Raw genomic sequence first — 27727 nt, 5'->3', positions numbered from 1 at the left:
TACACGTTATGATTATGTACTTTTAAAGTTCATAGATGCATATAAAGAACTTCAAATATGTGTGGCTCAAAGTCTTCAGATGAGAAAGCAAAACATTTCTGATTGCTAAAATGTTGATTTTTTCCGCATATTTTTGGCTTTTTTGTATGCACAGAGGGAACCAGCGAGGCCTAGTATAGCCAGCAAGCATAAGGCAAATAGAACATAAAGAGTTATTTCAGCTTCAGATGAAGTCAAGTCCAGTCCCAAAAATGGCACTTTCTTGATATCTTCCAGTCCTGTTGGGCTTGTAAGTGGCAGATTACTAGTAGCAGCTGTTGAGCTTGTGAGTGGCAGAGCAGTGTTTGTAACTGGTGGTTTAGTAATACCTAGAAAGGTAAAGTAATGTAAGATTTGTAAACTGGTACATCCAAGTATGCTGCCTAAAAAATTGCCCTAGTAGCTTTCAAACACCTCAAACCAACCTCAAGTAGAGAAGATCGTTACTGTCAGTGGCATGTATAGGGGGTCAAGACCCATTGGGTTTGATTCATAGTTGTAAAAATGAAAATTCCTGTATTCTAGCTTCAATCCCTGAGGTTATTCTCTTGAGTATTCCTCTTGGGAATGCTCCAAAATCAAAGACAAATAGATGCAGATTAATTTGCTTTGGCATTTTTACAGAGATGCCTATTAAGATGTTCCTTTCAGCACCAGATATGGCAGTATTTCGTCTCAATACTAGCTGACTATTGCATTGCAATTTCCTCCTGAAAATATCAATCTCTTGGGTTTTTTTTCTACCATATAGAATTGTGTCCAGACTGGTACAATTATTACAATTAAAAAATAGTAATAATTTTTAAATTTAAATTAAACTTAAAACCCTTAAAGCTGGTCCTTTTCTGCTTCCAATATACCTACCTTCAGGCTGTGGTTCCAGACACAAATGAGGTCCATTAGCTGGATCTGGAAAGCCGTTACAGCGGATAATAGATGAGTAATATTTTGAAGATTCTTTTGGTATTCTAGTTAGATTGGGGTCTGTGTAGTTGGTGTAATACAGGCCAAATTTTTCAGAGAAGCCCACAGCCCATTCAAAATTGTCCATCAAAGTCCAAACTGTGTAACCTCGGAGATCAACACCATCAAATGCAACTCCTGTTATATATATAAAAACAGGGATGGGGCAGATTCTTCTTACAGTGGTTTTATGCAAGTTTAATTGCAAACTCATACACAATGCGGATTCCTGAATAATTTGGGTTGCAGCCTTTCTGTAGGCATCTGGACTCTCTCAAAACTTCATTTTGAAGGAGTAAGCACAGAAGGAAATCCTAGAGCCAGGCATATAGAGTGAGTAACCTTAAGCTTAATGCAAAGTGTGTTGAAAAAAATAGCTCTTAAGATTAAACACTATGCACTTTTTAATTTTTATTATTGTGCGCACACACGCGCCCACACGAACATACCCTGATCCTTTGCCCTCCTATTTTCCCCATAATAACCCTGTGAGGCGAGTTAAGCTCTAAAAGAATGACTGGCCCAAAGTCAATCAGTTGGTTCTCATTCCTAAAATGAGACTAGAACTCACAGTCTCCTGATTTGTTGGCCTGCACCTTAACCATCTTAACTACTACTCCAAACTGGCTTTCAAGATTTCCAGTAAGGATAGCCGAATATAGACAGTGAATAAATGGTTACCATTTTGCTCTTTTCACATGTTTATTAGAGAGAGATTGATTATATATTAGAGGTAGTTGATCATTAGCCTCTTCCTTCCTTTAGTAAAACAAAGCCATCAACCTCAAATGATCAACTAGTTTCAATTAGCTCCTTTTCCAGGAAAATCTCCATTCTAGTAACCCTAATAAAGTCTGGTTCCACCACAAATGCGCGAACGACAAAAGCACGCCTGACTAAACCGCGCCGACAAAACCGCGCCGACAAAACCGCGCCGCCGAATGAACGCTGAAGCGCGCCAACAACAGCGCGCCGACAGAAGCGCGCTGTAACCCTAACCCTAAACCAAACCCTAAACCTAACCCAAAACCTAACCCTAAACCTAACCCTAAACCTTACCTTAACTTAAATCGCGCTTCTGTCGGCGCACTTTTGTCAGCGTGCTGTTGTCGGCGCGCTTTTGACATCGCGGTTTTAGCGCCGCGGTTTTGACGTTCGCGCATTTGTCGGGTCACGATAAAGTCTTAGCCTCCTTATTTATATATTTTAACTTATTTTTAATATTGTTAACATTACAAATGTTAATCTGTTCTTGCTAATATTTTTAGAGTTTTTTCTCTACACACCATACACAGCATTTAACACACTCACAAAGCTTTAAAAATAATAAATAGCAATTACTAAGCTAGCTTGTTCCAATGCTTCACAGTCAGCAGAATAACTAAATCTGCAATTGGGATTAAATTTTCAAAAACTCTGGAAATTTTGCAACATATCATTCACCACAGTCATTCATAGGGTTAGAATTGATTTTCTCACTTCTGTACTCAAAACCCACCTCCATGCCAGCAAAAGTCCTTTTTCCATTACATGCATTCGTTGGAAAATTAGTTAAATGCTCACTCTTTCATGGAAAATAGAGATAAGGTAGAAGGATTAATTGGATTTGGAGACCACTTTCGGAAGGAAAACCACATACCTTTTAATGCTTCGTTAATGTAACTCTTTAAATAATGTATGCGCCAGGTATCATTCAAGCCTCTATCTATACGTTCAGAAATTCCGTTCTCAGTCACATAAATAGGTGGATTATTGTATTCTTCTTTGATCCATTTTAAGAGTCTTCTGAAGCCAAATGGAGTCACTTTCAACCAAAAGGAACCAGAACCCAGCCAGCTCTGGTCTACTATGGAAGCAACACCTCTGTCAAAGCAAACATAAACATATGGGCTCTTTGGTGCTATCTGTGCTTGGTTGCTTGCTTGAAGACCTCTCATTACCCACCTAGGTAACATCATCAGTGCTAAAAGGTATGGGTTTACTCTCTTTTTATATATATGCAAGTGGCTTGCTCTGTCAGTGTTGGTGGAAGTAGATTTGATGGTTCCTTGATTAGGCTATTTAATGTTAGCTTGTTTGACTGAGTTGGTTAATTGTTTCATTGGGGTATTGTTTCCTTTTTTATTATTGGTATAATGTTAACCTTGGTGTTATCTTTGCTCATCTGGGTTTTGATTGCTAGTGAGGAGGTGTTTTGGTCTTTTTTATTATCTCTTTTGAATAGTATGTAGATATTTTTATCACTATGTGGTAAACAATGTAGAGATAAACAAGTTATTTGGTTTTGAAACCAAATTTTATGGCTTCTAAAAGCCTACAATTTAGAGTTTTATATACAAGACTATTTTCAAGAAACTATTGTTGAAATAATCCATAGTTTCAAAGCATTGGCTTTCAATTTTATGCGCCAATGATTTAGTGGTGGCCTGCAAGGATACTATAAATGGCCCAGAGAGCAGGACCAAGTAAAAATGAATAACCAGAAAAATGGCCAAAATCTTATGATATCATGAGATTTTGACATTCTCCTAAAATCTTATGAGATTTTGGCTTTGACTGTGATCTGCAAAAATACTGCTGTCCCATAAAACAAAAGTTTAGAATTGCTGGCTTACTTGGAATGTACATAGTGTTAAGAACATTTTATGTACTTGCACTTTTTTAAAAAGTTAATGTTCCAGTGATTCCCCAAATAATAGCATCTGCATATTGATCACTTAGGGCTTAGGCAATGAGATGCATAGCAAAAGTGAGGACACAGACAACTGTAATTATAAGAAGTTGGGCCACTTATGCACTAGGATTTCATTTAAGGACTATTTGACAGAAATGATACCCATTTACAGACATGCTACAAGCACTATTTAAAATAAACACAATTTATTTTATACTGGACAAACAATACACATGTTCACCAAAGATCAATATGTAACAGTTTCTGGCTCTTTGAGAACCAGCCATCTACATAGTCTTATGGAAAGTTTAGATTCTTCTGCAACAGAGACCAGCATATAAACATGTGTGTATAAGTTTCTTCAAAATGGCAATAGCATAGCATTTAGGCTTATCTACTATCCTATAGTGCAGTGATGGCTAATCTTTTTTGTTGTGAGTGGCAAAAATGTGAGCACGCATGCATGATAGTGTGTGCGCATGCCTGCACCCATAATGCAAAGTGCGCCCCTACATACGCATACATGCACAAACCCCCCACATGCTCCCCTTCACATGCGCCGCACTGCTCACCTCCAAGCTGAGCTTGGTATTTCCTTGGGGGTGGGGGGCAGGGAAGACTGTTTTTGCCCTCTGCAGCCGCCACTACCGGTTCGCCCAAATCAAAGAGAACCGGCTGAATACCACCTCTGATTCTAACCTCTGTGCCACCAGGGCTCTCAAAACATGGGAAGATTCTCATTTTACCAAATAACAATATAATGGTAAATTTTATTGAACAATCACAAAATCCAGTAATTTCACCCTAAAAAACGGCTAACTTTATATTTCATTTTTATTAGTATTACTTAAATGGTGCATAATTTAACACAATATAAAATCATGCTTGCAGCTTACCTATCCGCATCGTAGGATGTTATAATAGCAGGAAAATTTAAATTGGATGCTAGGATTGTGGTGTAATGATTCAAGCCAAAATAGTCATATGTGCCTTTAATTCTTTGCTTTTCACTTTCAGTAAATTCAGGGAGCCTGAATCACATATAACACAAACATACATGAAAATAGATAGATTTCTACATGATACGTTTATTTCAAAGGAATGGCAATGTTACATATTACTATATCAGCTGGGATCTGTAATTTATAATGTAGCATAAATTCCGATGTAGACAGTTATTGCAAAAGGGCAAAAGCATGGTGGCATGGAAACTGACCTTTTACCAAGAGCATAAGAATAGTGCATGTTCTTAGATAATTCAGAATCTGATCCAAACCTATCTAGCTTCATAACTGGAACCAGGAATTGAGTTGCTTTACTGCTGGTTTGGTTGTAGCACAGGGCCACTCTGGAAATAGCAAAGGACTGGCCTGCGGTGTCTCTGGCAGTTAAAATGGGGCGCAAGAGGGGGACGTATGTGGGCCCCTGCATCCCATTTTCAGCCTGGAAAATTTCCTGCAACACTCCGCCACCCAAAATGGGGCAGGGGGGGCAAGCGCGACCTCCCCATGCCCCATTTTTGGCCTGGAAGGCCTCCTGTAGCATTCTGCCAGCCAAAATGGGGCCCGTGGGGGACACGTGCCCCCCTCCCATATCCCATTTTGGCTGGCAGAGTGGTGCAGGAGGCCATCCAGGTGAAAAACGGGATGCAGGGTGGTCACGCCTGCCCCCTCGTGCCCCATTTTGGTTGGCAGAGTGCTTCAGGAGGCGTCAGTCCCACCCACCCACCCCCGGCCTGCCTCGAGGAGAACTACAGTGCTCATCTGACCCTCAAAGAAATCCAGTTGTATCAGAAATGAACACTAGACTTCTCTTGAACTTCTGTACTTTCATACATTTCATAAGCATTTAGTATCTATGAAGATTTTTAGTCATCCGGGTCATGGTTGTCTCACAGGTGCTTTTCCAAAGGCAACTGGACTACGTTTGTTTTCTTTCTTTTCTTCTTTCCTACCTTTTTTTCTTTTTCTTCCTCAAGGAAAAAAAAAACATAGTCCATTTGCCCTTTGAAAAAGCACCATTGAGAGGAGCATATAAGTGTTCCCACTGGCAAGAATCCTCTGCTCTCATGATTTCATTTCATCTCACCTCATCCCACCTCCCAGCATCTTTCTCCTCTGGTCCTTCATAGTTTTTTGAAGTCACCAGAAAAGAAAATACCCTGACAGTGGGTTGAGGAAGCTGGTCTGAGTGTTCCAAGGAGTTTGCCAGCAGACTCCTCACCACCATTTCAAAACATTCAAAAATCTCTGAAGAAACACCAACCATCAGGGCCCTCCAGTTCCCATGCGGTTGCTGAGATAATTGGTCATCATAAGACTTTCATTTTTAACAGCCGGCACTTGGATTTCCTTTTTTCTTCTGTCTCCCATTCTTTTTCCTTTTGTGACATAAGGCAGTGGAGAGTGATGACTTATTCAATGATTTTTTTTTAATGTAGCCTATCCCGAGAACTATTCTGCATTAGTGAATCACTTACCGTGAAATGCCAGAACTTCTTTCTTGTATCCTCTTTTTCATCAGATCACTATAATCGCCGGTTTTGAAAATAGGATGAGCAAACCAACCAGCAAAAAACTGTGGCGGGACGTCACAAAAAATCAAGAATTACACACCCATTAACCAACTTATTTGTGAAAGAGCAGTTCCTCAAACCTCGTCCCCCAGACACCTGTTGAGTCTCCACATTGTAACCTTGATATAGCTGCTTGATAGTTACAGCTGCCACTTGTCTTCCAAGGACACCTTGTTGGTGTCCTTCTATCCTTAATCTCTGAGAGTGTCAGAGCTCCCATAACCTATACCCATGATAGCAAACCTATGGCACAGGTGGCACACAGAGTCCTCTCTGTGGGCGCACCAGCCATCACCCAGCTCAGCTCCACCATGCATGCACGCATGCCTCCCGCCGGCCAACTAATTTTTGAGTCTCTGCTGCACATGCGGGAGATGTGTACACATGCGTGGGGGTTAGGGAGAGTGCGGGGGTGCAGCATATCCCCACACCCCATTTTTTATTTCAGGAGGCTTCAGTGAGGCCTGCTAGGCCCCAAAAGGGGGAAGATGGGGTGCGGCCCCCTCTCTGGCCCATTTTTAGTCTCAGGAGGCTGCAGGGAGGCCTGCTAGGCCGAAAACGGAGTGCAGTGGGAGCAGGCGCTTGTGCAGGGGGGAGTTGCATGCATGCGCAGGGGTGAGGGGAGCTTGGGGGTCATGCGCACATGCATGGGGGCACATTGCATTATGGGTGTGGGCATGAACGTGCACACTGTCGCTCATGTGCATGCGATTTCGGCACACGAAGAAAAAAAGGTTGGCCATCACTGACCTATACTCTCCATCTGCTGAATACAATGCAAAAATAGTACTAGTAGTTATAGTTACAGCTAGAACAACAACTCCTACCCACATAGCATTGGAGGTATGTGATTAAAAGCATCAGCCCTTCCCTCTTTAGAAATAAAACATCATCTACCAGGTTTTTTAAAAGTATTCCCAAATATTGCACATTTATTAGATTTCATACTACCGGTAACTTTCATTTAGGAGCTCAAGGCAGTGTGTATAGTAGTCCCCCCTTCGCCCCCCTTCTTCAACAATCTATGAGGCAGGTTGGGCTCAGTGGTGGGTTCTGGATCCTGTTCCAACCGGTACGGTTGGAACGGGCCCGGCGTCGCCCACATGGAAGCGCGTGGCACGCACATGCATCGTACCTGCCTGCGATGCCTCCGCAAGCTTCGCAACACTCCAGCTGCTTGGTGGAGTGTCGCGCAGGCGCCGTATGCACCATGTATGGAAGCGCCAAAGGATTAAAGGAGGTAAGGAGCTCGGGTGGACGGGTGGGCCCTCCGAAGCACCGTACCGGAACGGTACCTGATGCTCCGGACAGGCTCCAGTACGCCCATACAGGGGCGTACCACCTGCAACCCACCACTGGTTGGGCTACAAGAGGAGAACTGCCTCAAATTTATCCTGTGAATCTCCGTAGCTGAGGGCAAATTCATAGCCACACCTCCCCATTCTAAGTCCAATAATTTAACCATTACAGCCCAAGTAATAATATAAGCATGAAGCTCTTAAGGTTCGTGATTCCCTTTCTGAAAATGCTTTCTTAAAAAGGCATGAATTTAATAAGGCAAAGAGTAGGTACGAATGTCTGCTCATTAGACTATGTTTCCCTCCCCAAGGAATTCACTAGGTTCCACTTCTAAACGTGACACTGAAAGGCACATATATGAACAGATGTACCCTAAAGCAAAGCCGCTTTGAATTATTTATAAAGATAATAAAGACGGGATAAATATAAATGTTGCACATTTCAGCTATTCATAATCTTAACCAGCCTATTCCAAGTAAACCACCTTCTAGATTTATGAATATAAGGTTACAGTATTTCTATAATAGCACAATTATTCTGAATCAAGTTGGAAAAATATGAGCTGGTCTTATTTCCTAGCATTTTATGTGTGCATGCTGCCATGTAACTTTGTTTTAAAACTGGAGTAAGCAGGGATTAACATACAGGAGGGCATGTCCCAACTAGGAGGACAGAAGACATGATTAATAGTTGTTCTCTCCTCATACTTGAAGACTGAAGCTGATTGTGCACTATTTTATATCTCAGGGATATTTACCTTTTTCCATAATCCAAATACCGATTAGATACTAATACCTATTGAATACCTAAACTATGTTTCTGTTGATTTTATTTAATAGAAGAATAGATACTATTTGGCTTTAAATCCAAGCAAAACTATAGATCTTATTGAGAGTACATGATAGAGTTTACATTGAGGTGTCCAATCTGGGCAATTTTAAGACCTGTGGATTTCAACTCCCAGAATTTTGGGTGTTGAATTCCACAAGTTTTAAATTTGCCAAAGCTGGACATCCTCATGATTTATATCATTATTTAACTTATGAAATGGTGGACCTTCTCAACATTGTCTCCTGATTACCAATAGCTTGTATCTCAGCTGCTCCTTAGCTAATATAATTTGTGATCAAACCAGATGGAAGCTGTGGTCCAGTAACAACTGAGAATCCGGGGGGCGGGGAATTCTCATTGTTACAGATATTGTATTACCTGAACGTATCTTTCAGCAGCCTCATAATCCTCCTGTTTGTGAGGGTTCTTTGGTTCGGCCCACTCGATACTGATGGAAAGTGAGATCAACCCTTTTTGTCTGGGACGGTAGGTTTCATTGTAGAGATGCCACACTTCTGCGTGTGCCTTGATCAAATTGTGTCCCACAATGTAAGGGGCACGACCAGGTCTTCCAGATATTCCTGAGAAAACAAGGACATGGGAATGGTTAACTCTGCAGCTACAGGAGTACCAATAGATTTTAATCTATTTGCTTTTCTGCAAGGAGATAACCTCTTAAAATGTGATTTTTTTTCTTCTTCTTTCAGAATATTATACTAAAGTGGTGGCAAAGGTCCATTTTATTGCTTTGATGATTGTAGCACCGACATAAAGATAATAAATTTAAAGGAGATCCTAAAGAAATAATTCTCTTGTTCAAGAAAATAAATAAAATTATAATTAAACATTATACACATTATATCATACTTTATTTCTGACATGTATATCAGTGCTGGGATTCAAAAACTTTTACTACCAGTTTGGTGGGCGTGGCTTGTTGGGTGTGGTGTGGCTTAGTGGGCGTGGCTTGGTGGGCGTGGCAAGATAAAATCTCCATTCCCTCCGCACTCCAGGGGAAGGTTACTGCAAAATCCCTCCCAATCAGCTGGGACTCAGGAGGCAGAGAATAGATGGGGTGGGGCCAGTCAGAACTGGTATTTACCAGCTCTCCGAACTACCAGTTCTCCAGAACTGGTCAGAACCTGCTGAATACCACCTCTGATGTACATCAGTTTCAGGCCTGTGTGAATCCCTACTCTGTGGTTAACTAAACACTCTAAGCTGAAGCTTTTTCGTAACTCATTTACACAATTACACATCTGTCTTAAAGCCATACTTCCCTATGCCCCAATATCAGTTACTGTATATACTCGAGTATAAGCCTAGTTTTTCAGCCCACTTTTTGGGCTGAAAAAAGCCGCCTCGGCTTATACTCGAGTCAGTGAAAAATTTGCCCGAAATGGAGGAGAAAAAGGGGCGGGGCCATGCCGCTGGGTGACACTCGTGAATGGCCCAGTGCCCCTGTGAGTTTCCCCTCCCTCTGTGTCAGTTTGCCGCGCAGCGCACACCGCATCATCCCCCCTCCTCACGTTCTAATGTAATGCAGGGCTGTCTTACGATTCCCCTTCCTCCCCCTCCTGCCGCTCTGCAACGATGTCCCACCTCCTCCTTGTTATGGCAAGCAGCCACATAGCGATGTCCCACCTCCTCTGGTACAGTGATCCAATGATAGGAATCACTGTGCCGTGTGTCATAGGAGGCGGGACATCGCTCCCGCGGCTGCACGGGACATCATCATCACAGCGGGACATCAGCATCATGAGGTGAGTGAAGTATTTCATTGAATACACCGCTAGTTTACTGTTTTTCTTTGAAATAAATATTCAAAAACATTATTGGTATCTATTTTTATTTTTGAAATTTACCGGTAGCTGCTGCATTTCCCACCCTAGGCTTATACTCGAGTCAATAACTTTTCCAGTTTTTTGTGGTAAAATTAGGTGCCTCGGCTTATATTCGGGTCGGCCTATACTCGAGTATATACGGTATATAAGTTGCTGAGAATTACTTGTGTTTGCTTAAAGAACAGCAGACTTCCAAATACATGCAGTTGAAGTTTACCACGGCCCATTGGCTTAAGAGGAAGAACTAGAAAAATTTGAATAGGCTTGGCAGCATACCAGACCTGGCCTAATATAACAAGGGAGTAAAGACTTATATATGGCTTATAACGATTTCTTGCGTGCTCTGCTCTTCCTGTAGATATCTATTGGAGAATGTTTCCTGTGATTTTCTCAGAATTTCTAACAAGATTGATTAACAGACCCAAGAGACAATGCAGAACTTGTTCATCTAAGAAGAGATTTGCTATTCGGTTTTTCCAAAGCTCTTAGCTCCATTAATGTCTTTCATTAATTACTTCTGTTCCCTATGTACTGTTTAGAAGAGTCAGGAATACTGGGTTAAGGGTAAGGAACCCGTGAATCCCTCACAATTGGTCCTGACAATTAAAGTGGCTGAAATGTATAATTCAGCAACACTTGAAAAGGCTGAAGCAGGGGTGTCAAACTCAAGGCCCGGGGGGCAGATCCGGCCCAGGGGGTGCTTAGATCTGGCCCATGGGCCACCCTGAAAAGAGCAAAGGACCAGCCTGAGGTGTATTTGCCAGCAAAAAGGAAGCTTGTGAGGGTCATGCGCAGCCCTCCCAAGTTCTGTTTTTACTGGCAGAGGGTTGCAGGACACCATCAAAGTCGAAAATGGAGCTTGGGAACCCGTTTTCACTGGCAGAGCACTCAGGCCACCACAAGTAGCCCTCTGACATGAGTGACATCATTCTAGCCATATCCACCCTGGCCACACACCCCACATTCCCCCAGAAGTCAAACACAACCCTGAGCGGCCCTCAATGAAATCGAGTTTGACACCCCTGACCTAAAGGCTACTTTTACATTACATTAATGTAATCTTGGAATTTTAAGTTCTCTATTAATTGCCAAACTATCCTTTCCTAGTCAACAGAGATTTTAATAATCAACAATACCCTTGCGTTTTTCTAAAGTATTCCTCCTACAAACAAGGATTGGTAAAAGACCTTACCTGGTGCAGACACTCCATAACCATGACCAAGGTTGGAAATGACGTAAGGCTCATTTAAAGTTATCCAAAATTTCACCTTGTTTCCCAATCTTTGAAAAACGAGGTCTGCGTAATCTTTAAATTTCGGAATGATGGACTCGTTTTCCCACCCTCCAATGTTCTGGAGGGCCTGAGGAAGATCCCAGTGGTACAGGGTTATCTAGAATTTAAGACATGCATTTACAAAAGTGTATCATTTTTTTTTATTTTTGTTCAATTAACCAGTTATCTGTGTAGTGGCAAGCTGTAAAATATTACTTTGGGAGAAATGGCTTATTAAACTATTGTACAAAACCACAGCCAAGTCATGGGGTGAAAATATATAATATTCAAGTCATGATTATGTGATTAAAATTCAGATGCTTGGCAACTGGTTCATACTTATGACTGTTGCTGTGTTCCAGGGTCATGTTGTCCCCTTTGACAATCTTCTGACAAGCAAAGTCAATGGAGAAGCCAGATTCACTTAACAACCAGGTTACTAACTTATCAACTGCAGTGATTCACTCAACAACTGTGGCAAGAAAGGTAATAAAATGGTGGGAAATTCACTTAACAAATGTCTCACTTAACAGAAATGTTGGGCTCAATTGAGGAGCTCCTGTACCTGGTTCTTCTGAGTATTGTATAACCAACCTTGTTTATAGGTAATCTTCAACTTACTACCATATGTTTCATGACTGACTGAACAAAATGACCTACATCTGGTCCTCACAGTTATAACTGTTGCAGCATCTCCATAATCACACGAACAAAATTTGGGTGTTTTGGCAACTGGCGTATATTTACAATGATTGCAACGTCCTAGAATCACTATTTTTGACCTTTCCAGCTGGATTCCGACAACCAAAGTCAATAGCGGAAGCCAGAGTCACTTAATGGCCATATTGTTCACTTAACAACTCCAGTGATTCTCTGACAACTGTGGCAAAAAGAGGCCATAATTCTGAGCACAATTCCCTTAACAGCCACCTTTCTTAGCTTTGGAGATTCTGGTCCCAATTATGGTCGTAAGTCAAGGACTACCTATATATAACAAATCATCTCATTGTAAACCTGAAAGATAACATCTTATTCCATCTTACAAACATATGCTGTAGCACAGGGGTCTCCAACCTTGGCAACTTTAAGCCTGGCAGACTTTAACTCCCAGAATTCTCCAGCTGGAGACCCCTGCTGTAATAGATTGTAAGGAATCTCACGCTGTTTATTTTACCTGAGGTTGGATATTTGCTGCAAGAAGTGCATCCACAAGTCTTTCATAGTACTTCAGGCCAGCTTCATTGATATGCTTGGTGGTCCCATCTGGGAGAATGCGAGGCCAGGAGATTGAAAAACGATAATGGGTCACCTTGATATCTTTTAGAGCAGCCACATCTGCCTCTATTTTGTGGTAGCTGTCACAAGCGACATCTCCGTTATCATCGCTGTCAATTTTCAAAGGCGTGTGAGCAAACTGGTCCCAAATACTGAGGCCTTTCCCATCTTCTCTCCAAGCTCCTTCAATCTTTAACAAAAGGGAAGTTATTTATTTTAGGTTTTTACAACTTTGATCACGCTGGCTCTCACTTCAATGACTCACTGCTAAGTACAAAATTAGCAATATGATTAAATTGACTAGAAGAAAAAGAGAGACAGTTTAAGAACTGGCAATGTCACGTTTCCCTTCCTCCCACTTTTTTTCCTGGAGTTTTAATACATTTGCCAAAGGAGGAATTCCTGTTAATCTTATAAACTTCGTCTGGTCTAATAAGCATGTTTCTTTATTATGGGATTTGAATTATCATTAAAGTGGTAGCTCACCATCATCAAGATAAATACTAATTTAGAAAAAAGAATAGTCCAGACATCCTAGAACCAACGTACAGTTACACCAATTGCCATCTGGGAGAAGCCGATCTCTATCACGTAGTACATGAATTTCTCAACCAGTCCCACTCTCAGTGAATGGATTCTGAAGTTCCCCAGCACAACAAGATGGGGAATCCAATCTTTGTCAAGTTATCAAATCCAGCAGCTCAGATGCTGGCCAGTGTGTTGGGTGATAAACAAGCAGTACCCCTAGCAAAGAAGAGCATCTGATCATAGCAAAGAGGATTATTGCTCTACTCTGGCCCTTCCTTAGACTTTTAAAACAGGATTATCTCCAAATTAGGATACAGTTATGCATATGGCTCTTTTCCACATAGCAGAGGATTAAGGCCTCATTATAACAAGAGTTAGCATTTAATGATAGCAGCCTGAGTCCAAGTCTCCCAGCAACCTAGCATCCAAAAATTCAAGTAAATTTTGAAAATAACTATATCAGGGGTGTCAAACTCACAGCGTCATGTTGTTGTCACGTGACATATAGCTTTTTCCCCTTCACTAAACTGGGGATGGGCATGGCCAGCATGTAATGCATCCTGTTTGCAGGCCGCGAGTTTGACACCCCTGGTCTATATTGCTCTCTGCCAATCTCATTCCTTTGCCATACTCTCCAGTTCCTCTTCACTCTTCCGACCCCTGGCTGTAATCCCCCAAGCTTTCCCCCCACCCCAAGCCCTCTCCATGGTAGTCTAGTTGGTGAATCCCCTAATTTTCCACTACCACCACTTCATATAGGAATTCTAACTGTCTATCCAGTGGCTATTCGGGCCAGAACTAATAAATCTCCCAACAATTTCCACAATGTTCTTCATAAAGTTCAATATCAAGGCATGTTTCTTTTTATAACCTGATATGCTGCTGTGGCCACACTCCAATAGAAGTTCTTGGGAAATTCTCCATAAAGGAACTCATCGTCTTCTGAGAGTGGGAATCCGTTGTTACGTATGATTTCTGAATAATATATAGCAGACTCCTTAGGAGTTCTAGGCCTGTTTGGATTTTCAAAATCAACCTGGTGTAGGCCAAATTTTGGCTCATAACCGTGCAGCCATTCAAAATTATCCATAAGTGACCAAGCCGAAAACCCTCGAAGATTTACTCCATCCAGTTTGTAGGCTAAAAAAACAGGAAATCAAAAGACTGTTTTTGTATTGGATATGTTTACTGTAATGCTAAAAAAGAAAATAAAGTTAAGAAACAAGAAAAAGACTTGATGATTTGCTTCTGTTGACCTATGTGTAAGTGTAGGTAGCAATCTTGGGAATAGCTGGAAGTAATTTGTCCTTCAGCCTACAGTCTTATGTACATTTCATGGATTTATTCCCAGATTTCAAAATCTGTGACATTATGAATACAAATGAAGCAAGGCTGGGTTCTGGCAGGCACTACTGCTGATTCACTCATGTGCCACTGCGCGTGTGCGCGCACTTGATGCACGCTGCGTGTGCATGTGCAGTGCAATTAAAATTGCAAAAAATTAAAAGCAAGATAGAGAACCGGTTGGGGGGCATGGCAGGTATGCCAGTTCCAGCCGGTTCCAGCGACCCAGGCTGCCAAACCACTACCGATTCGGCTGAACTGGTCCGAATCGGTAGGAACCCACCATTGAAATGCAGCCCTTCTGAACTTGGTTCTACAGACATGATGGATCTACAACAGTCTGAACTGCTGGCCAGATCTTCTGTTGGACAAGGCTACAATCCTACGGGGTTTTCTCTGAACTCTGAAGAAATAACTTCATTTGCAGGAGACAAAATCTCACAGAATACATGAGAAATTTTCTCTTAGAAAGTATTACTAACACTCAGTGGTCATTCCAGAAAACAATGATTTTTCAGATGTAAAAGTAATTGAAAAGTTAATTAAAACTTGCTGTCTTTAAAATGATGACTGATACAATCTTGTATACTTTTAGTCTGAATTCCTAGATGGTCAACAGCATTTACTGTCAGGAATGTATGCTTAGGTTTGCATGCTTGATTTAATTAACTTTAAATGTAGTCATTCTTAATTTATATTTTTATCTAACAGCGCACTCCAAAGAATATTTTGGCAGTGCTGAATCCCACTGAGTGCTCCCTTTCAACATTATTTAAAGCTTGGATTAGTTTAGCTGAGTAATAAGATGACTATAAGCAATGTGTCAAATTTGGCTTTACTTTTTTTTGTTTAAGTTTTTCTAATAAAATAAAATAAAATCGATAACCTTGCATAAAGCAAAGCAAAGCAGCCTCTAGTCTAGATTTAAAGGAAATGCCTCTGGGTTTGTATTAATTGCTCGGAAGAGAGCTGAATTAATGCACAGTACTCAAATTTCCCTCTTGGAACATAGATGTTCCATGACTCTTCATCTTGCCCACCAGATGATCAGGATGCTCATGATAAGTCTAAGTCCAAGGAGGTCCAGTAATCACTGAACCCAAAAACGTATCCATGCTTCCTATCTGGTACCTACAAGCATACATTAAACTGCTACTATTAAAGCATCATGAAGAGTCAATGGAAGTTGGGCAGCATATAAATTTAATAAATTATTATTAATTTTTTTCATTACCTTTCAAAGCTTCATCAATGTGGGTTTTATAATAAAATATCCTTTTGGTATCGTCAACGTCTGACTTAGCTTTTATTCCGATTCCATTTTCGGTAATGTAAATAGGTAGATTGCCATACTCCTCTTTGACCCAGTTGAGGAGCCTCCGGAGCCCCCATGGCACAGCTGGCATATTTGCCAGGGCTGTGGTTGGCCACGAAAAATCTCTCTCCAGGGCTCGTTCTTGGTCAGTTTCATAAGAAAATGGTTTCAACTTGGTGGTTTTGTGCTGTATAAAGCTGGTGGTATAATAATTTAAGCAGAAGACATCTGCTGTGCCCCGGATAAATTGTTTCTCTTCTTCAGTGAGAACTGGAAGGCGGGAGATGGGCAGTTTCTGTAAATCAGTCCTGTTTCCTACTGTCCATTTCATGGCACTTGGATAATCACCGTTTTTAAAAATTGGATGTGCAAACCATCCTGCAGTGAACTGGAGGAACCGATCCGCTGCTTCTACATTGCGGGAATTTCTCCGTGTCTTCGGTTCAACCCAGTCAATGTTGAGACTTATGGAAATTACACCTTCCTGGCTTTTCCTATACTTCTGGTCATATGTATGATATACCGTGGCATGAGCCTTCAGTATTGTATGACCAACTTTATAGAGGGCTTCACCTGGTTTGTCTTCTACATTTGGAGGATGGACTCCTGTGTCGTAGCCAAACCATGAAATTATGACAGGTTCATTGAAAGTAATCCAGAACTTAACCCTATCTCCAAAAGTCTGAAAACAGAAGTCAGCATAACTATTGAACAGTTCAATCAGATCAGAGTTTTCCCACCCACCAATATCTTGGAGAGCTTGAGGCAGATCCCAGTGATATAAAGTGACCATTGGTGTAATATTTGCAGCCAGTAAACCATTGATCAGTCGGTTGTAATAATCAACCCCATGACTATTTATAGATTGGTTTCTGCCATCTGGAAAAATTCGAGACCATGAGAAGGAGAAGCGGTAACTGTTCACCTTTAAGGCTCTCAATAAATAAAGATCTTCATCTACTTTATTGTAGCTGTCACAAGCTATATCTCCAGTGTCATTGTTCTTAATTTTTCTCGGCGTATGAGTAAAGTTATCCCATATGCTAGGTCCTTTCCCATCTGCATTCCAGCCTCCTTCAATCTGATAGGCCGAAGTGGAAACGCCCCACAGAAAATCTTTCGGGAAAGTGTCATAAAAATATATGTCTCTTTCAAAATTAGTCTGATCAGAAAACTTTTCCCAAACTATCTTTGCCTTTGATGGGACTTCAGATGCTGACAAATTAGGCAACCTTGAGAACATGGAAAAATCCTTTCTGAATGGCTGGATATGTTTTATTATGCTTGCATTAGAAAATCCATTATTTTCAATCACAGAAGAGAAGAAATATGCAGATTTTCTTGGCGTCCTTTGCCTATTGGCATCTTCAAAATTCACATTATGGAGGCCAAATTTTTGACTATAACCTGACATGCCTTCGAAGCCATCCATCAATGATCGGGCAATATATGCCCGAACATCCACACCATCTTCCTTTACAGCTGTTGAATAAAGAACAAATAATTTGTTTAGATTTTCATTCAATCCTATAAAATACACAGAATGACCAAAAATGCATTCTGTCATCTATACAAAATGATGTGAATATGTGCAGGCCACACATAGTCTCTCAGTATAATCAGAGCCTATCAGACATGAAATATCAGGTCCACATATGAAAGTCCAATTCAATTGAGTTACTGCACAGAAATCTTTTAGTAAGTAACAGCACCTGCTTGGAGTTAAATAAGGGTCCATAGAATTCAAGGAGGGTTGATCTTAGTTCACTTGTGGCTACATAGAGATTCTAAACTGATACCTCTTTTAACTCCATCCCCAGGTTCTGCCACTCCTTCCCCTACAGAACCAAAAGTATATTCAATTTTATTTAGCTTGAAATGCAACTACTCATCTGTTAAAAGTTATACTTTTAACAGATGAGTATAGGGTTTTGGTATAGGGTTTTGGAAAATGTTCTGGTCATGCTGTAGTGACCAGATGACAGGGATACTTCTTTGATCAAGGACTTCATTGCATGGGGCCAGGTATTCCAGCATTACCCATCAAGCTTCACTGAGCCTTTCTGTCACTCATAAGACTATGTATGAGAAAAGGCCCTTGATTGTATCAATTGATTAGTGATGGCTGCCAATCTTTTGTGCTACCTGAAGCTCAGTAGTGGACCCCAAGCCAGTGCAACCCATCTTTCATGGTTTGGTATGAGAAGGCAAACAATAGATTTGTATCAGTTTTGCTTGACAGTTTGCTTATGTGCACTCATGTGCAGTTCAATTAAAATTGTTCTGGCATGCGCAGAACTTAAAAACAAGATGGTGCCACAGATGGTGCCGACTGGAGAATGGGTTTGGGGACATGGCAGGCCTGGGTTGCTGCTGGTTCCAGTGACTCACACCGTCATACCACTATTAGTTTGGCTGAACCGGCCAAACCGGTAGGAACCCACCTCTGATTTGTATGTTTTAAGCCAGGATAAATAACAGGCCAATATGAAGCCTTGAAGGAATGCTTCTCTCTGGCATTGCTCTAGGAAGTGAAGTAGCTCTCCATTTATGGACAATGGGTTTAGAACGTCATCAAACTGGTTATTTCACTAGCCTGGGACAATCTTCTGAGCAGAAGACATTTCAACCAAGGTGTAAAAGTCAAGTAAGGTGCCCAGCCTTGATGCTTTCAATTGGAGGCAATGAGACACTCTCTTGAAGAAATGTTTAAAATCAAGCAGTGTTTAAAATCAAGTCACTCTAGAAAGTAAAGTTTAGTTGAGTAATAATACTCTGCATGTGTTTTAATGATTTGGCTCCTGAAAGCATGGGAGATATGAAGTGATACCCAATTATTTTTATGCAGGTTTTGAGAGTATGTGAAGTTGATTGAAACAGAATAGGTGTGGTAACCCTAGCACCACTGTTCCCTCTAAGGTGTGCGGCTGCGCGGCCGCGCACATGGCAAGAAAACACCGCGCAGGACTTTTCAACTCCCGCGCAGTGATTTCCACAGGCTCCGGAAGCTGGGGAGGAGGTCCTTTGCAGTCCAGACTAACTGCTGCTGCCTCCTTCTCCACTAACAGCACCGCCGGATTTGCTGCCCGGCGCTGTGGCTTTGAGGAGCCTTTGAGGCTACGGGGGCCAGTAGGAAGGCGGCGGAGGGGCGGGAGCAGGAAAAAAAGCCCTGATAGCCTGTGGGAGATAGGGAAGTAGGCATTAACAGTAAGTTTCTAAAGGATAACTCAGCACGAAGGAAGCTGAGGGAAGGAAGCCGTTTTCTAGCTGATTGACAGGGAGGCTGTTCCCTCCTGGATCAAAGTTACTGAGAGAAGCGGCGGCAGCAGCAACGGCAGCAGCAACTGCAGCAACCAACTCTCAAACAAGTGGAAACCCACGCTGCATATGCACATGTTGTCTGAATCCAGCCTCTGCGCTCGAGGTTTTTTTCGCAGGAAGGGGGAGTTGAGCTGGTGCTCTGCAGATTTTATTTGATTTTAGAAAAATAAAATAAAGGCTTCTTGGTCCACCTGGACCAGAAAGTCAAAATCCAGAAAATTAACCTTGTTTAGGAAAGTTTTGCATTGATGGAAAAATAGTGTTTTCCAGTGAAAGTTTTTCCCCTACTTTTCCTTGTTTGCTTTTTTGGCCTCTATTCCTTCTCTTCTCTCCTCTTTTCTTTCTTCTTTTTTTCTTCCTTTTTTCTTTCCTTCCTTCCCTCTTTCTCTTTCTTTTTTCTGCCTCTTTTTCTTATCCTCCCACCCTCCTCTCCCCTTTCTTTTTCTCTTTCTCCTCTTTCCTTTTTTGTCTCTCCCTCTCCCTCTGTCTCTCTCTCCCTCTCCCTTCTTTCCTTCCTCCCTTCCTTCCTCTCCCCTCTTTGTTTGCTTCTTTAAGTGCTCCAATTGCTAATCTACATCAGTTGGTAATTTATTCATAACTTGCTAATATCACTGCAGACTATTGGATAGTAAGGGGGAAAGTATAGTCCTCAACTTACAACAGTTCACTTAATGACTAAAGCTACATCAGCACTGAAAAAAGTGAATTACAGCTGTTCTTCACACATGATCATTGCAGCATCCCCATGGTCATATGATCAAAATTTGGATCTTTGGCAACTGCCTCATATTTATGATGGTTGCAGTATCCTGGGGTCACCTTTTGCAACCATCTGCCAAGGAAAGTCAGTAGGAAAGTCAGACTGACTTAACAACCAGGTTACTGATTTAACCGCAGTGATTCACTTAACTGTAGCAAGAAAGGTTGTAAAATGGGGCAAAACTCACTTAACAAATGTCTCCCTTAGCAATAGAAACTTTGGGCTCAATGATGGTCGTAGATTGAGGACTACCTGTATAGGGAGATTTCGTTACTTAATGGATATTTACATGGTAGAATTGAGTTTCAAATAACACTAATTTCGTTGTCTTGGGTGACATCTATGAAAAAAATCCAGGTGCTCAGGTATGAAAACGTGCTGCTCAAACACTATACTTTTCCACTCACACTGAAAAAAAATTAGAGGGAACATTGCCTAGCACCTAAAACGGTTACCTTGTCAATGGGTTTCAGCAGAATGTAAGGGACTGCATGTCTTCCCTGATCTTTGGGTTGGTTAGGAAGACATGCAAATTTTACCTATCACGCCAATACAGATAAACAATACACGGGACACTAAGAACTTAGCATCTGGTGAAAGAGCCAAATATTCACCAAACTTTCAGACACTCGACATGAAAACCTTCTGTACCTTTTAAGGCCTCATTGATATAGAGACGATAGTAATCCAGCCTTGCGGTATCATTAATCAAATCAGCTCCATCATCAATAGGTGCACCATTTGCCGCGATGTAAATGGGGATACTGGTCTTTGTATATTCTTCAGACACAAATTGCAGCAATCTCCTCAACCCCCAGGGCACAACGTACAACCAAGGTGCTGCTGTCGTCGGCCAAGAAGGATCCACATCCCAGGAAAATCCCCCAATGGTCTCATAATCTGAATTACAGGTTTGATTATCCAAAACACCAACAAGTCTAGAAGTATAATGAGAAAGGCCAAAGAAATCAGCTGTTCCTTGTACCATTTTCTTCTCCTCGCTGCTGAAAGTGGGGAGCTTGGCAATGTCGACAGAGCACTGCTTAATTGTCTCCTCAATCTGGGTTTTCAGGATCTCTGGATAATCCCCATTAATAAATATTGGGTGAGCAAACCAACCCAACATGAATTGCAAGTAACGCTCGGCTGCTTTCAAATCCTGGGGAGATCCGGGATTTCGGGGCTCAGCCCAATCAGAGTTCAACACTATGCCAACCTTCCCTTGCTGTTGGGGACGATAGTGCGTGTCGTAAACATGCCAAGTTCGAGCATGTGCCTTGAGGATGATATGAGCAACCTGTTGGAAAACAGAAACATGCAATAAATTCAGTTAGATGTTACTCCACTGAATATTTTATTCGAAGTTACAAATTCAGATGCTAGTATCTCTGACAAGAAGGAATACAAAAGAGTGCTCATCCAGGTGATATTATATCAGCAGGTTCTAATGTTCAACTATTCAGGCTCCTGATTTAGGCTTGACTAACCATACTCTGAGAAGGAAAATCTAAGGATTTTTCTCAACTCATTTTTTAGGGCTTCAGCACAGATACAGGACCCTTCGTAGCCAATTCATGGGTTACAATGGGCCAAACCGGGTTTAAGAGTTTGGCCCTTTCCATTCCAGAGATATTTGAAGGGTTCTGTGAGGGTTCTGGGGATGATGAAAGAGAAGTTGGCACCATGTGCAACCTATCACTCACTGTTTGCCCACTTCTGTCTCAAACACTTGGCAGTCTTCATGATTTGGATTTCTCATTCGTCTTTTCAAATTGTTAACTAGGTGATGTATATTAATTCAACCCTCAGATTAAGTAGCTACCTTTTGTCCTTCAAACTTTAAGTTAGGGCACATTTTATTGCTTCTGGTACCTTATAGGATGCTATCCCTGGACTGATGATTCCTGGAGGATGCTGCCCTGTACCATAGCCAGCATAGCTAATGACCCAGGGTTCATGGAAAGTAATCCAGAGTTTGACGCGATCTCCAAAAGTGGCAAAGCAGAAAGCTGCATAGTTCACAAAAGCATCAATGATGCTTTCATTCTGCCAACCACCAAAGTCCTGCAGCACTTGAGGAAGGTCCCAGTGGAACAAGGTCACCATGGGTTCAATGCCAGAATCCAGCAAGTTGTCAATGAGCTTGTTGTAGTAATTCACTCCTTGAGGGTTCAGGCTGCTCTTGTCCCCATTGGCAAAAATCCTAGACCATGATATAGAAAATTTGTAGATCTTGGGGTGAAGGCCTCTGAGCAGATAAATATCATATTCAGCCTTGCGGTAACTATCACAGGCAATGTCGGCAGTTTGATTCTTATAGATTTTGTCTTGATGTCCATATCGATCCCAGATACTCTCACCTTTCCCATCTTCTGCCCAGGCTCCTTCAACATTAAAGGATGCTGTTGATGTACCCCAGAGAAAACCACTGGGAAACGTATCTGCCAAAAAGGAGTCTCTTTCCAGCTCAGTTTGGTTAGAAAATTTTTCCCAAATCTTTTCAAAGTTTGAAAGCAGAGCCTTAGCTCGTGTAGAGTCTTCCTTCTGCTTTGGTCGAGTAGCTGGATCCTTGTGGGAGCTTTAAAAAAATGTGACTATATCAATAACTGCACTTTTGATAATGACTCATCCAAATGAATTCATTCAAATAAAATTTTGGCAAGTAATTTCAAAATACAGATTATGTTATGCAAAAGTGATGTGAAGACCATCATATTTGTTGGGAGACTCACCCAGGGTTTAGAATAAGAACAATATTTAGTGTGTAGATTTTCATAAAACCCACCATGAATAAAGACGTTCAAAGCAAATATTGAATTGGCATTGTGATACCTCAATGCAAACGCTGCCCTTTTGTACATGTGTCATGACATTACACCCATGTATGCAAGAGGTGGGATTTGTGCCCAACAGTATAATACATGTTGGTCATTCTGATGAATAGTCTAGATTTGTTTGTATAAATCAGAATAAAACGTAGAAAGTCTCCTGGCCCAATGAGGTACCTCTTGGTAAGAGAGATGTTTATATTATAAAGTTCAAACCATATTGGCTAATATTTTGTCTGCACGTGGAAATGTGTTCACGTGCATCATGGGTGGGTTTCTGCCAGCATTACTGCCGGTTTGGTGTGCGGGTGATTTTGCCCACACGCATGAGCGAAGGTCTGTGCATGCATAGAACATTTAAAAAGGTCAAAAAAAGATGTAGTGGCGACCGGGGAGCTGGTTTGAGGGCGTGACGAGCATGCCATCCCTACTGGTTCGGAGACCCAGTCGCCACTTCCGCTACCGGTTCCACCAAAATAGTGTGAACTGGTAGTAACCCACCTCTGATGTGCATGTGTATATGTACTGTATGTGTACGTATCTGCATCTTAATCTGAAGACCTCCAAAGTTTTTGATCTTCAGCTCCAAGCACAGGATTTCTCAAGCTAATACGAAATATATTTTTGATTTACTGCAAAGGCATTATTGCAGTGCTGAGCAAAATGCTTCCACTTACCAAATATTTATTATAAAAGAAGCATATAAGGACTGTCGGGAAAAACATGCACTTTATTTATTTAATCACACGAAAAGAAAACAATTAATATTTCATACCTTGCTTTTGGAACGGCTAAGTTCTCTAAGAAGGAGCTCACATCATAGCCTTTCACCTGTGCTTCGGCTTCATGTATGGTTGGAAAACAGAGAACAGAATCAATGCAATAAATAGATAAGCAAGAATAAGTAAGAACTTTCAGTTTGATTACTGTCCCATCTTAGGCATATTAGCTCTTTAGCAAGAGAGGTCTAAAATATTTTGCTAAGTGCAATATCTTCCATCACACTCAAGAGAAACTGATTAATTTGCAGCTCATATAACAAGATTATCCTCTAATGTGATGTCATTGCTCTCAACCACAAGCACCCATTTGATTTCCCCCCTTCCCATGGAAATAAGTAGCATTCCCATGTGCAGTAGTGCAGGAGGAAAATGGTTGTATTTTTCTTGCTTCCTAATCCATATGTGTCTAAGCCACACAAAAGCATCACTTATCCTTCCCACACAAGAAACATACCACTGAAAATGGAAGCCATTGTTGCAGGTAGGTTTTCTTCAACAGAAGAACATCCAAAGAAGTTTAGAGTAAAGAGTAGAACGTCCTTATCATGTATGAGATGCTGAAACCAAAACATATTAAGTTATGACATATGTCACTTAGTCACTTTCACTTAGTCTTAAGTGAAAGTCAAGATCATCCTGGAGAAAATTTGCATGGGTGCTAGGAATTGAATGACTTTGGCAAATTTTGTGGCTTGTTTCTAAGTGAACATTCTGTAAAATTAGTTGCAGTGCATCCGCTTTGGAGATTAATCGCCAGTTTAGCACCAAATTGCATTCATATTAATTCAGGGGAACTTAGTTAAGATTTCCCCAGACAGGCAACATATCCCACCTAGATATGCTTGATTTACAGAACCTTTGGAGAGAGGTTGATAGTTCAACCCATCTGAAACGCACTGAATTGAGGGAGGCTGATCTAGAGTTTGCATTAATATCACCACGGTCATTCAAGAGACTGCAGAATACCATAAAGTAAATTGGTGCAATTGATCTGAATTACCTTGATTTCACTGAGCATCTTTTCAATACTTTCTTTGGTCTTACAGTTGTACTGTAGGCTGAGAGACAGAAAATCTATAGAGGCCTAAAATGAAACAGAATCTTGTTATGGAGCGGCCATAAATATCTGCAACCATTTCTGCAGTTATACCTCTGGAAGAACATTCATTAGGATAATCAGGCATATCTGCCAAGGGAGGTGCCCACAGGATCAAAATGGGAGGCATGGCTGGGCCCGTTTTTTGCATGCATGGTGCGTGTGATACACATAGATTTTGATGCTATTGACTGTTGATTCACACCTCCCCCCTCAATGCTCCTTTTATATTATATTTTGAAACTAGGTTTATTTTTAAAACACCCATTTATACTTTAATGGCCGGTCTGAAGGAAAATAACAGTATTATACAAAGAGAACGAATTATGAAGCAGAATTATTTTAGCACGATGATGCCTGATTTTCAAATTTTAAAGATGGATTAGCTACTCTTGCATGCTAATGCAAATCTAAGAAAAATCCATAACCCCTGAAATTGCACAGAACACAAAATCTCAAAGATCTATTCCCACTTTACATCCTCCAAATGTAAAGATGAAAAAATATACTGCAAAAGAAGAGAAATAACCATTTGCAAACTTGAATAAAATATATCTAAGTTATGTATGCATACAGCAAAGTACAACAGCCAACAGGTACATTTTCTTCTAAAGGATAGGATATTAACTTTATTTTATTTATTAATTTGAAGACTTGTGTCTTTCCCCCCCCCAAAAATAGAAGCATTATTTAAATGCTTAAATAATTCAATGTAATTCAATGCAATTGAGTTACAAGAACACAGTGATTTGTCATTAGGTCAAATTCCCGTCGTCACGGTGTCGTCACATGATGTATCATGACTCCCCCCCCCTTTTGCTAAACTGGGTGTGGGCGTGGCCAGTGCATGACGCATCCAGCCTGTAGGCCGCGGGTTTGACACCCCTGTGCTAGGAAGACATCCCAGAACAAGTGAGGGAAGAGAACTATATGGACACAAACACAATACCACCAGCAATCAAGTCTCTTTTTAAGGGGGACTTTACTTTGCCAGGAAGGTACACAGAGGTTGCACTATGGTGTGGCTATGCTGAATCTAGCTGTAGGCCTAGGCACCTCCTAACACATAGGTGTCAAACTCAGTGTGTCACATTGCTGTCACAAGACGTTTTGCGACATTTCCTCCCTTCATGGTGCCGGGGTGGGCATGGCCTGTGCATGATGCATCCGGCCCATGGGCTGCCAGTTTGACACCCCTGATCCTAACATTATTCCTATGGGATATAATTTTCAGCTGTGAAGACAGTGATCAGTTGCAGTTCCCCATGGAGACCAAAAAAGCACATGCATTCAGTTGGATAACTTATTGATGATTTCCATATGCATTCTCATATGGAAGACAACAACTGCAAAAAAAAACAAAAAACAACAGAGGATCATTTCTGAAGATATTCTGAGAATATTAAAGTCTTCTTGGATTTATCTGATCCAATATCTTGCTTCCTAAAATAGTTCACTTGAAGATTTAGGGAAATGGCTCAGCTAACCTGAATGGAAAAGTCCTCTTCTACCCCCCCCAATGGCCAGACTTCAAAGGTTGGTATTCCCATAGTGTCATTATAACTAATGGCCATTTCATGGGCTTATTTCTATAAAAGTGTCATATTCCTTTTTGATATTAGCTAGGCTACTGGCCATGATAACTAATTGCTGTGAATTCCATAAAGACAACAGGCACAGTACAAAATGTTTTGTGCTATATTCTTTTTCAGCTTGCTAAGTTCTGGACAATCTCAAACGGGCTACAAGAATTGCTTCATTAAATTGCTAATGGGCTGCGTTTGCTTTGGGAAATTCTGTGTTATTTGTTTTGCACGTTAGAATTTTTTTTTTCTGGCTACAGGTTGGAGACTAATCTGATTCTAAGAAAATTAAACACATTACCCAAACTGAAGATATGAATAATTCTGGAAGAACCAGCTGATTATCAATAAAGTCCAAGGAAATGGATACTTTTCCATCTGAAAATTAGGAAAAATACATTGTTAAAAGAATCCAAGGAGAAAAATGTATGGAAAGAAAGAACTAGTATTTAAGTAGTTAGGAGTCTTCAGGTAAGTCTTGAGCAGCACTAGTGGATGGATGGATGGATGGATGGACGAATGAATGATTAGACAACTAGTAAAGTATTCAAATATAAGCAGGATGTGTGCTTTCGTCTGTGCCTGTAGTGTGTAGGGAATAGGATAGGAAATGGGAAGACCCGCTTGCCTTTGATGGATTTGAGATGATGGGAAAATACAAGCAGCTTATGTTTAAGAAAGGCATGATAAAGTCAGGAATTCAACTGAATTAAGATTGATAAGATTCTCTTTGAAATGTTCACCCTTTAAGATTATTCTGCTAGTCTTAAAATACCACTTTGTGATACTTCCTAAAACATGTGGCATTACCTCACAAGAGCACTGCACTCTTATTCTATAGGATCCCGTCTCTAAAATTTGTGTTTGTCCAAAATTGCAATTCATTGTTTCATTTATTCATACTTACCTTTAAACGAGTGTTTTTCATGGTAGATTTTATAAGCTTTTTGATGTGCTGAAACTAGCATTTGGAGAGGATCCTCAAGAGGTAATTCCTTGATATTTTTAGGCAAATGGCTGAAAGTGATCCAGGTGCTCACTGATTCACCAAAAGTCCTAAATGAAAAGTCTGCATATTCAGCAAAAAGATCGGCAAAAGTGGTAGATCCAAGCTGGGCAGCTAAAGATTTCGGCAAATCATGCTGATGCAGAATCAAAACTGGCTGAAGATCAGCAGATTTGAGAGTTCGGAGAAGTTGTTGGTAGCATCCCACGTTTCTCTTGGGCTTCTGAGTCTTCATTTCTGGCAGGATACGAGACCATGGCAAGGCCACCTTAAAATGTGTCACACCTTTTGCACGGAGCTTGGCAAAGTGTGATGACAAAGAAGTGAGTGACCGTTGATGGCAAAGACAATCTAGCTGAGCCTCTACAGAATAAAGCGTAGGTTCTCCCAT

At 41.0% G+C, this 27727-nt stretch overlaps 1 protein-coding gene across 1 annotated transcript; it reads right to left on the bottom strand.

Annotated features, from left to right (window-relative positions):
• Positions 1-76: 76 nt before the first annotated feature.
• Positions 77-27727, bottom strand: LCT (lactase). Its single transcript, XM_032238874.1, has 14 exons — positions 27238-27727; positions 24652-24709; positions 21914-22619; positions 20693-21338; positions 15880-17442; positions 14173-14441; positions 12673-12963; positions 11418-11616; positions 8760-8962; positions 6156-6253; positions 4573-4707; positions 2642-2865; positions 904-1140; positions 77-314 (listed from the first exon to the last, which is right to left on the bottom strand). The coding sequence occupies exons 1-14, from the start codon at positions 27725-27727 to the stop codon at positions 106-108; spliced, it is 5328 nt and encodes a 1775-aa protein (XP_032094765.1). The 3' UTR covers positions 77-105.

The sequence above is a fragment of the Thamnophis elegans genome, chromosome 1 (assembly GCF_009769535.1).
Source record: "Thamnophis elegans isolate rThaEle1 chromosome 1, rThaEle1.pri, whole genome shotgun sequence".
Taxonomy (NCBI): Eukaryota; Metazoa; Chordata; class Lepidosauria; order Squamata; family Colubridae; genus Thamnophis; species Thamnophis elegans.
Note: the sequence above shows the minus strand (reverse complement) of the source record. Positions and strands in the feature narration are given on the sequence as shown.